The sequence below is a fragment of the Monodon monoceros genome, unplaced genomic scaffold (assembly GCF_005190385.1).
Source record: "Monodon monoceros isolate NGI ecotype Baffin Bay Population unplaced genomic scaffold, NGI_Narwhal_1 Super_Scaffold_22, whole genome shotgun sequence".
Taxonomy (NCBI): domain Eukaryota; kingdom Metazoa; phylum Chordata; class Mammalia; order Artiodactyla; family Monodontidae; genus Monodon; species Monodon monoceros.
Genome location: NW_021703779.1, coordinates 61,561,363 through 61,572,993, shown reverse-complemented (window position 1 = coordinate 61,572,993; position 11,631 = coordinate 61,561,363). Strand labels below are relative to the sequence as shown.

At 40.8% G+C, this 11,631-nt stretch overlaps 1 protein-coding gene across 1 annotated transcript; it reads right to left on the bottom strand.

Moving 5' to 3' along the window:
• Positions 1–3,105: 3,105 nt before the first annotated feature.
• On the bottom strand, positions 3,106–11,114 carry CDX4 (caudal type homeobox 4). Its single transcript, XM_029239919.1, has 3 exons — positions 10,616–11,114; positions 4,470–4,615; positions 3,106–3,312 (listed from the first exon to the last, which is right to left on the bottom strand). Exons 1-3 carry the CDS (start codon positions 11,112–11,114, stop codon positions 3,106–3,108), a joined length of 852 nt encoding a protein of 283 aa, XP_029095752.1.
• Between the last annotated feature and the right edge of the window lie 517 nt (positions 11,115–11,631).

Genomic DNA, 11,631 nt, shown 5'->3' with positions numbered 1-11,631 from the left:
CTAGGGCTGGGATGCCTAATATATGGCTTAAACCCCTTGCTCCCCAGGGAGGATCCTGAGCCTTCTGGGTCACCCACTAGCAATGTAGGTCCTGACTAACTCACTTCTCCTCCCTTCCTACTAGACTCTGTGTGGATCTTTCATTACAGCCTTGGTTGTAGAAGAGCCACTCTTCTAGTCTTCAGGTCATTCTCCGTGAGAGTTGCTGTTTATGTAGTTGTAGTTTTAATGTGTTTGTTGGGGGAGGTGAGCTCAGGGTCTTTCTACTCTGCCATCTTGATCCCACCTCTGACCAGTGCTTCTTTTTCTATATGATGTGAATAGCTACTTTTACTACCAACTCACAATATTGGTCCTGAAGGAACACAATATGGGACTTATTTGCCTTGAGTTGACACTCATACTTCAAGATTCAATGTCCACATATCTTGGCCTCTCCCTACCCTCCAAACCCATCCTCGTTTTATGAGAGACTCACTGACTATCAATTATTGGTGTCCCTCCTCAATAGCACACTCAGACGTGAGTATACAAGAAAGTGATCCCCACCTGCGGGCTGAATCTAAGTTATCTAAGGTGACTATCTCCATAGACTAACTCCTCTAGTGAGTTCCTCCCTTCTGTATTGTTATTACATTTGCAACCACTCTGTTGTACTTGTTTGCAGCTTTCTTAAGGCATAGCTGACATATGAGAAACTGCATATATTTGAAGTATAAAAGTTGATTTTTTGACATATGTATACACTCATGAAACCATCACCAGAATTAAGATAATTAACATGTCTACCACCCCCCACACCAATATTCCTCATACCCTGTTATAATATATCCCTCCCTCCCACCACCCAACTCCCTTGCAATCTCCTCTTGCCCTTTTTGACTTGGTTTGGTAATGTTAAAGAGTTCCAACCCAGGAAAACAGTTAGAGTCTCTGCATCTGAGCCAAGAGTAGAAGACATCCCTTGGGCCTTGCTTCCTTCCTCCTTTGAAAAGAAGTCAGACCCTCCCAAAGACTTATGTTTGCAGCTGTACACAAACAACTCTAGGACTAGATCAAAGGCCTTAAGTAAGGAAGTAGGAGATTGAAACACTTCTATAAGTTGCAAGTAGGATCTAAAGTTGCAAATTACTTGAAGATAAACTAAAGAAAGATTTGAGGTGAAAGCATGTTTCTTAAGGAAACTTCTATTATAAAATAGCATACATTTGAAAAGTAATTAAAAGAAGAAAATCTGCATCATCCCACTACTCTAGCTGAACACTGTCAGTCATTTGGCATGTTTTCATTCCTGACTCTTCCCCCAACCAGAAAAAAATTTCTTTATTGAAACCTATTTTGAATGCAATTTTTGAGTTTTTGTGTTTAATTTTTTCTCTATATACCTCCAGCACACACCATCATAATAAAACCATAAAACATGGGTATATAGTTTTCTCAGGTCTCAGAGAAAGAATCAACATGTCTTCTTAGAGGACGTAGCTGCAATATGAGGCTAAGAACAAAAGCTCTATATTGTGGTTCTGCTAGCAGGTTCTAGAGAATTAGAATCTATAAAAATAGAGAAATGTTTCTTCTCTGTGGAACAAAAAGTTTACAGCAGGAAAGAACAACCCCCAGGGAAATCCAACTGCTATAGCCAAAGGTATACATTTTTGGGGGGGTATTATGGATGAGAAGCTAACTTCTGAGTGTACTTTGAGTGTACATAGACAAGTACACTCAGAAGTTAGCTTCCTCATACTTATAATTCCCACTTTACCTTTACTAGTTTGGAAGGACTCATTTATTGCTGATTTTCTATGTTCAGCAATCCAGATGGCCTGTTGACCAGTTAACATGTAGTCCACCCCATATTTATTGGAAGCAGTGAAATGGAATAGCCACCCCCTTTCTGAGATTTTCATAAGGAGAGGGAGGATAAATTTCTTACCCCCAACCCAAGAACAGGTAGTTATGCTCAAGATTCTATTTTCTTAAGAACTTCAAAGGTGTGTTTTGAAAAGGAAAGGAAAGTTGTGCTCTGATCCTTTGCCTACTTTAATCAAAATTTCTTTTAAACCATGTTAATTTTAAATGATTCAGAGTTCATCCTCTGGCCACTTTGATATGCAAACAGTGAACTGGACCAGCACCACAAACTCCAGGCAACTCCATTCACTGCAGCCTAAGTTGTGTGTTTGTAACCTGTAAACTGCAGTTTCTTGGGCCGCACTGCACTGACATGATATAATGTAGGAAAAATTGAACAGATTGAAGATGATGGCAATGAGAGAAGCTATAGAACATACACTGTCCGTGTGCTCATGTCCAATCTGACTTCTGTTTCACACTCTAACAGTAAATGGAGTGGAGAGACAGAAGAGGGGAAGGGTTTATTCTGTGTGTTAGAAATCTGCCCTTTCTAATGATTCAACCAAGCTGGCCTGTATTATTCTAGTCTGATTTCATTGTTTTGGCAAGATTTGAAACTGACACTGCAGTTTGGAAGTTCTGAGATAATTGATGCCAGACGAGTGTCACCAAGGGATGAAAACTTTAAAAAAATTTATTATTTTTATTAACAAGTGACTATGGATTCAGAATCATCTCCTGATGTTTTTAAAAACATTTGTCTTATTATGAAAACGCTGTTAGCTTTTGAATTAAACATGTGAAAGTTTAGCTAGAGTTAGATAAATTTCTGCTTAACCTTTTCCCCACTCCCAAAAGATAGCATCAAAAGACACACCCAAGCATCAAATGGCAAATATAAGTATACATATACAAACATGCATCCTGGCAGAACTGTTTTTTACAGCCTGTTCACAAGCAAATTTCTGAAGTTGTGAATAGAGTTCAAGGGCTCGCAATTGTAGCTTTTAATTATACAGCTTATCACCAAGCTCCCTGAGTGACTGACATAGCATAGCACACAACAGTTTTCTGGGGATAGTTCCTAACAGTAAGTGACCCTTGAATTATCTTCAACCCATGGCGCATCCACTTGTTCTGAATACTGCCTTACAAGGAATTACATAATGTTGCAACTCCCCTGCTGATATCTTAGAGACCAAAAAGACAGTGCTAAAGGAAAGGCACTTTCCATTTCTCTTTGCCTTTCTTTCATTCAGAGACTATGACCTGAGGTATCTCAATAGGCTGAAATCCACGGACAGCAGATGGGGTGGTGAAAAAAGTGTTAGGTAGTTCCCCAGGGCTGATGGAGCCAGAGTCACTTTGCACTGAGCCTCTACTGTTCTCAAACTGGGATATTTTCTTTTTGATCATCTTTCTCTCCTTGGCTCTGCGATTCTGAAACCAGATTTTCACCTGAAACACAAAATGCTTTGGATTTAATGGGGCAACATGCTGAATGCACTTTTCAGTCATTGCTGATATTGTTCAGGGACTCTAGTATTTACAAAGTCCTTTCACATGCATCGCTTAATTGAGCCTCACAATGACCTTGTGAAGTATGCCTATTTAACAACAGGTTTAAAAAAGGCTGAGACTCAGAGAGGTAAAGTATCTTGCATGAGATGAAACTGAAATCAAGTCCAGGGCCTCAGACTCTGAATGCAGTGCTCTTTATATTATACCTCACCCACCATCTCTGTTGTGCAGGTAGAAATAAATAATGATAGAATGGCAGATGCTGAGCCATGGTGATAAAAAGGGAGGGATTTAAATAGCAAAGGTGATTATGATCTATCATTAAAAGAAGTTAGGTTGTTAAAACAGAACTGGGTGAACAAGGGTGATGAAATACTGTATCTCTTGCTGTGATACCAATGTGCCTTCATAAATGGTTGAAAGGCAGGCTTCTTGGGATACAACAATACATTAATGGACTTTACAGTTCTAGAATCTTATGATTTCCAGGTTTACCCCTAGACCTAAGTAAAAAACAAATCAGGTAGTTGTGTAATGTCAAAATCTGGGTGAGTGGAAACCACTGATCCTTGCCATGATTTAAACTTTACTGAGTACCCACAGTAAGCTAAATTTGAGGCAGGAATCATAGGATTACATAGACCACAGAAAATTAAATTCCTACCCTGAGTAATAGAAAAACTTGCTTCAGGTAGCAGCATTGGTGTTCATTTACTGTTACAGTTTGACTGATATGAACCAGATAATTGCCATGATTGACAGATTTCCACTTCACATATTGATTATGACTACTTGGGGAACCATATCAAGGTTTTGCCCTGACTGATCAATTGTATGGGAGTTTTAATCCTTCTCCCCCTACATCCCCACCCTTGCTTTCACACCTACACAGTGCCCACCACATTCAATTATTAATAAACCCATCAACCAACGGTACTAAACTAGGTGGTCCAGTAGGATGAATGTGGGCTTTAGGAGAGCTTTGAGGATGGCTTGGTCTTCTGTTTTGCTTCCACTCTTAGTTGCAGACTTCCCTAAAACCTTAGCTTATTGAAATGCTTATATGAAACATGTTAGATGTACTTCTGGTGTACCTGTCTCTCAGAAAGGCCCAAGTTGACTGCCAGCTCTGATTTTCTCCGAATGGTGATGTATCTATTGCAGTGGAATTCCTTCTCCAGCTCCAACCTTTGATGATCTGTGTAAACCACACGATACTTTTCTTTTGTCCTGGTTTTCCCTGTTAGGGGAGAAAGCAGTGCATTTAATCATATTTTGCATCTTTGGAGATTGTTTTGGTTGGAGGAATCATAGTCATTGTTCCTACCCTTAGCTATTACTTTCAAATATAAAACAAGTACATTTTTTAACCACATATGTCATAAGTCCATTTCTCCATTAATTACTTTGTCATCTGTGGCTATTTTACATATATATATATATATATTCAACACACCTATCACACCACCATATACTGTTACACCAAAGCATTTTAAAGCAAACAGTTAAGCCATGATTTTCATTCCCTTCACACTAATATATGGGAACAGCATTGTCATTGTCAGTAGTAGCAACATTCATTATACATGCACTTCCTTTTATATTGATATTTTATGCAGTTCATTTATATTGTTTCCTATTGAACCTCTCACTTACCCTTTCAAATTACGCAAAATGTGTCTTATCCCCATTTTGCAGATAAGGAACCTGAGGCTCAGTGTAGGTAAGTAAGTGGCTTTGTGCTAGTGAGCTGAGGAGTGGGGACCCAAACACATACCCTTGGCTCCCAGTCTGGTGTGCCAAATGTTATTCCTGATTTAAACATTCTGGGCAGCATAAGAATGGCCCAAGTGAGGCAAGCTGCTTTGTGATCCTGACATTCTAATTACATATACATTCTAGAATTTCATTTGGATAGTAATTTAAAAAGAAAACATCTATTGTCACTTAGATTCTGTTCTAGGATAGCCCCTATTACTTATTAGAAAAAATAGTTTAGTTTTCTGGGGAGAGTCTTAAACAAATTTTTATTCCCAAGTGGATAATGAATGGGGGAAATAGGGGGTGTTGACTTTAGCAGAATAAAATGGGTATTCTAGTATTCTTTGAAAGGATATACAAACATTTGCTTTGTGTTACAACATTTAACTAATTTCTCATGCCCTCCTTCAAATAGAGTTTTATTCCTCCTTTCAAATTTTCCAAAGGTGATTAGGAAGTTTCTCTTTCTTTTCCATTTTTCTAACCCCCTCCAGGATCTTCATCCTTTTCTCTATGGCTTTTGGCAAACTCCTTCTGATCTTCCCTGGTTGTTTTTGATGTGAAGTTTTGGGGAGCGATCTGTAAGACAAAGGTTTCTTTAAAGTGTTTCCCTAAACTCCATTGAGGTGTTAAGATACAGCACAAGCTTAACAAAGGAACTACATAGCATCAGATCCCATCCTGAACCCTCTTTACATTCAGGAACACCAGCAAATTGGTTTGGAATTTACAAGCCCTAAACAAATGTCAGACACTCTTTCATCTCCAGGAAAGAAAAAAAAAGGGACATGAATGTAGAAACAAATTCTAGATGAGAGATATGTTTTAGGATTAACTCATGGACTAAAGAACTAAACAAAACTTTCCCTCTTAAAAATGGAAAACGATGAATCCCAGTCAATCTGTCTCAAAGGCTCAAATTTTAAGCTGGTTTTCTTTTTTGTTTGTTTGCTTTTTGTGGGTTATTTTGTTGTCAATTTTTAAAATTGAAGTATAGTTGATTTACAATATTGTGTTAGTTTCATTTGCAGCAACATGGAAAGACCAAGGGAATATTATGCTTAGTGAAATAAGTCAGACAGAGAAAGACAAATACTGTATGATATCACTTACATGTGGACTCTAAAATATAATACAAATGAATGTATATGTAAAACAGAAACAGACTCACAGATACAGAAAACAAACTTGAGTTGGTTTTCTGAATTTAGGAAACCAAAGGTCTGGCATTTGGTATGTTACAAAGGCAGAATGTATATTTGAGGTCACAGTGAAAACATTGAGGTTTAATTTATTTCCAGAACTTCAAATCTTAGAATCAAAATATATCTTTGAAGAGATGTTTCCTAAAACCCTTCCTAATCCCAAAGTGACTAAGTGTTTAAATTCTAACTTGAGGCAGAAGTTAAAATTCAACTTGTGTGTGTCTGTTTTCCGCTCTTTGATAATCAGTAAATATAACCAGACTTCAAGAACTCTGGAAGGTTGCAGTCCTTCCCCACCCCCATTGGTCATAAATTCCCCTCTTGCAGTTTCTTCTGAAGACAATAAAGTCAAGACCAGGCCTCTTTATTTGCCATGAAAATCCTCACCCTTTCCGGCAATATAACCCCTGAAGAAAGGAGGAATGAGGAAGAGCCAAGCTGCATATCAAAGCCATGCAAAGTGTTAAAAAGAGTCTGTTGCCCCAATCTAACAGATAAGACCTCAAACCTCAAGAAGACATAGATCAGGGGGAAATATTGACTGCACATTTAACAAAAAGAAATGAATTCCTGTTTCCTGGTGCTCCTCTTGTGTCCCTGCTCCCAAACTGTCTTCTTTCCACCCCTTTCATTGCCTCTTCCCTTAAATGATGAAATCTGATTGAATGGGTTTTGGACATTTTTCTAGTAGAGTATAATGCCATATTTCCATACTAAAACATCAACAAAGCACTAAGAGCACTAGCTTTTATTGTTCAAGCTATTCTTTTCTCCCAGAAACTACAACATTTCTGAGGGTGAGGGAACCCCTTCTCTGGTGCTATTGTGGGTTAATTTAGGAAAGTAACAAACCGTAAGTTGTATTACAGGGCTGCTTCATAGCCCTGTGGTGGGGATTTCACTGCCTCCGCCTGCCTAAAGCCTTGGACAAACCTCTGTAGTTCCCACTACCTAGAAGACAGTATCCCTACAGAGTTTGCAAACACATGTCACTATATATGATGACTCATCATCACCCTAAATGTGCTCATTTGAGAGACTGGCTGTGAAAGCACTGTTAGGCAGAAAAGCACTCTCCAAACCTAGGGGTTATGATGATGATGACAGTGAGGGTAAAGAGGATGAAAACCAATCTCTTTCTTTAGGGAGTAGAGTGTAATTGACACCATCATGATGACTATCCATCTGATGGTAATCTTTTGCTGCTTTTAGTTAAAAATTGCATCCAAATTCATTCATAAAAATTGTCCAATTAAATGATCAAAACAAAAAAAGATAATGATAAGCTTCAGGAATTATTAAGTAACTCATTTTCTGAAGGGTCCTAACTGAATAAAATCTTTTAAGTATAACTTCCTCAGTGTTTTGTCCAGTGGGTTAATCATAATTATTCAAAGTCACTTCCTTCTCTCCTCTTCTTTCCCACACCTAAAAAGAAAGCCCCTCTCCAGCCCTACTTAGGTTACCACCTTGCAAATACTCATCCAGGGTTACAACTCTGGGTAAAAAAAAAGCAAAAAATGAAAAATTCCTAGCTGTAATGCACTGACAGTATTTAAAATACGAAAATACTGAACTTTTCCCAGAATCTTTCTATCAGCTTCCTTTCCATTTAATTTTTAAAACCAGAAGTGTATTGGAACAGAATACTTAGGGAAAAAAGTAGAAATAAAAATATTTCATTTTTAAATCAAATCACTTAGTGGACATTCATTTATTCTGTATGTCAGTCCCCTTTCTCTCATTTGAAAATCAAATATGACAATAATTACTATGAAATGTTTTCCAATTGTCCCCTAATATGTGTATTTTTGTTTCTTTAACTTAAGGCTATTTTTAAAAACATTCATCAGTGATGGAAAGAGCTTTCATTTGATTACCATAATCAGGGAGGGGTTACTTCAATTTTGTAGTTAATCTATTTTCTTCTCAGCTGTAAGTCAAATGTTGTCCTACGATACTACAGAGTGAGGTAGAAAATTTAGGAGGATCTGACTTATTCATTCATTTAACAAATATTTGTTTAACACTCACTATGTACTAAGCATACAAATGGGTGTCTTTTTGTTTGGAGTGATACAAAGAGGAGATCAACTTAATTTTTTGTGAGGTTCATAACCTGAGATCCGTGGAAGGGCTTCAGTGGACCCATGAATCTCCCAAAATTATTCAAAAAATGACATGTGTGTGTGTGCATGCGCATTTGCACCTTTGTGCATTTTTCTGGGGAGAGGGTCCATACTTTTCATCACATTCTTAAACTGTTGCTAAATATACACCTTAGGCTACAAGAATATAATAAAGGGGTACTTTTATAAGACATTAAAATGAAATGGAGATTGAATTTAATAAAGCCCCATCTATAGGATAGGCTGCCAGAAGTCAATGGGGTACCAAAATCATTCAATTTAGAATTTCTCATAGAAGTTGGAGAGAAAATCTTGTGAAGGTGGCATTGTACACCCAGTTTTCAAGAGTTAGCCGCCACAGAGCAATTTAGTCTCCTCATTCACCCACTGAAGAAGACACCACAGAGCAATTTAGAGTCCCTTTCTAAACTTACCCAAAGGAGAGAATCTGACAAATGCAAATGAAAGACTTTTAAGCAGAGAAACCCATCATATTTTCTCTCATAAACAGAAAATTCATGACTCAAGATAATGTATTTTATCTTGTCCTTTTCTTCCCATTGTTCTCTCTTCCAAACAACATATTAGTGACTTTCCTCTTCTAAAGTATTTCAAAACATAATCCTGAACTGGGAGCAGCTACTTTTCTGGCTTTTGTGTCTTTTGCTGATGGTTAGGGCTTAGTGAATGGATGTTAATTACAACCCTAAGATTAGATATAATAACAACCCTGGGAATACAACACCCTAACCTCATTTTCTATGCTCTTTAGCCAGCCAACTCACTCTTATTTCAAAAAGCAATATGCAGACTTACTTCCAAACACTTTAAAGCTAAGTATTTAAGCTCAACTCTTAATTTGGGATTGCTACCCCAGTAATGTCCTAATCAATTGGAACTATCTCCTCTGGGCTGAATCCTCTTAACGGTGAAAGTTGGTCCCATCCCACCCTCCTGCTTTTGCTTTTTTTAGGGAGAGAAAAAGGGCAGAACCGTGAGCAGAAGCATAATCATTGTGGACAAATGCTATTGAAATGTCATTTCTTCCCCAGAGGGATGAAAGTGATAGAGCTGAATTTTACTAATTTTCTCTAATGACAGGGAGTGATAGGTTGGAATAATAAGAATGTGATAAAAGAACAACTATAGCTGAAAACAAACATCTCCCCGCCTCCCTCCTCCACCCCCTGTCCAAGATTAAAGCAGAGTACCCACTTCCCCCGCCCCTGGCTCCCAGTAGCCGCCCACCGGTTTTCTGGCAGGAGCGTGGGTAGGCATTAGGCTGGGATCTCTGGGCTTTCCTATGTGTGGTGACAAGCCTGCATCCAGCCCCTGCACCTCGATACGCCTACCTGACTGTTAGGAGGGCTTTAATCACTTTAATCTTATTGATGTGGGGCTGATATTCGTGCACGCACAGGGGATGTTAGGGTTGAGTAGCTTATTATGTCCCAGTGGTGTACTGTAGCTTTCCCACAGCCTCTATGCTTCCATTGGCAGAAGGGGAGTTGTAAGAAGGCATTGGGTTTGAATCCAGCTTGCCTCTACCAGCTTGGGCGAAAGAAGCTGGAGCTTCCTTGAGAGTCCAGGGTGACCAGGTTGCTTTGCCACTGGGGCCTTCGTGGCTAAACTGGAAGGTCTGTTGCCAACCAAGCAACATGAACCTAAGTTGAGAACCACCAACTTTGAGGGGGAAGCCGACCTGCCCAGATGGGGAAGGGTTTGAAATGGAACAGGCAAGCAGCAGTGATTGAGCACAGGGACACGTGGCTGTCCTCTCCTCATTCACCCACTGATCTTCCCCGTGCATCTGTTTTCCCATCTGGGCAACTGCAGGATTGGATCTTGACCCTTGCGGATCAACATGCCCATTGTCCGCCCGGTTGCTCCCTTGACTGATCAGAAAATGGTGAAAAAGTCCCCTACGGTCGGCTTAGTTCCAAGCACCATGCTCTGCTTTTGATCAGAGGCACAAGCGAAGGAGGTCACTAATGGGCTGGGGCCCTGGGCAGTAAGACACTCAATGGTCTCCTTAGCTAAGTTGTCCGGGGAGAAGCCTGAGGAGTAGGAGGGCCAGAAGGCCAAGAGAAGTAGATGAGAAGCAAAGGAAGGAAAAGTTTGAGAGCATTGGAATCGATTACTCACCAGTCACCTGCACGGTCTTGCGCATCCACGCATAGGGGCTGTGGCGGCTTCTGTTAGAACTGGCGTCGGCGGTGCAGGCGTCGATGGGGAACAGTGATCCGCCGGCTGGTGTAGGCAGGCTGCTACCGCTGTTTCCACCCGCTGCGGGTTCCAGGTTGCTGTATTCCGGCGAGCCGAAAGCAGCAGGGCTCGAGGTCATGTCGTTCATGGGCACCGTGCCCATTGTACTGGACGGCCCGGGGTACACGCTCCAGTCTTCCCGAGGGGGACTATAGGGTGACCCCCAGGCCCCCAGCGATGGCCCGTGAGGATCCATACCGGGCATATGGGGATACCCCATATAGTGCGCATAAGACGGAGCCGCTGCGAAGTTGGAGGCTGGCATCGGACTCCCACCATCCCCAGTGGCGCCAGCCCCGGCTGTGCCACCTCCTGCAGGGCTCCTGAGAGTGCCCGAGTACATGCCCGTTTCTTTTTCCAAAAGGCAGCTTCTGTACATAGTGGCTTGGGTATGAGAAAGGAGCTCCCTAAGCCATCCTGAAGTCCCTGTAAGGCCCCAACCCGACTTTGAGAAGCAGTAGGGAACCAGTAGGTTAGGCCGTAGCTGTGCTGCAAGCTCCTCCGCGCCCCTCAGACAACTCCATCGGCGTTTCCTACCCTGACGGTTTCCAGGTGACTGGTAGCCCGGTATAGATGGGCCCCCAATGGCTGGGCTGACGTCAAGGGGCTTTAGGCTTTTACATAGCATTTGCATTCAAATGAACGGCCATTTCACTTTCACAGCGACTTGTTCACTCTACACTCCCTCTCCCAGAGCTCCTGGGCCTTTCTATCTCATCTTTTTTGCTTTTCTCCATCTGGTCCCATAGCACTAATTTTGCGCCTTTGGAGGCAGAAGGGAGCTCCTCCAGAGGTTTCTGAGCAGCTCCCTCCAAAGTGAGATGGAGATGTGTAGAATCAGGGCCAAATCCTGCTCTTTGGTCCTTACCCCGCGGTTTCTTTATGCTGATCTTCCT

What these genes read in the sequence shown, in the direction of transcription:
- CDX4 (XM_029239919.1), bottom strand. Translation starts at nt 11,114, where the DNA reads ATGTACAGAAGCTGCCTTTTGGAAAAAGAAACGGGCATGTACTCGGGC. An exon ending in CAAGACCGTGCAGGTGACTG is followed by an intron (nt 4,616 to 10,615) that starts GTGAGTAATCGA and finishes CTCCCCTAACAG; the next exon opens with GGAAAACCAGGACAAAAGAA. An exon ending in TGGGCCTTTCTGAGAGACAG is followed by an intron (nt 3,313 to 4,469) that starts GTACACCAGAAG and finishes TTTGTGTTTCAG; the next exon opens with GTGAAAATCTGGTTTCAGAA.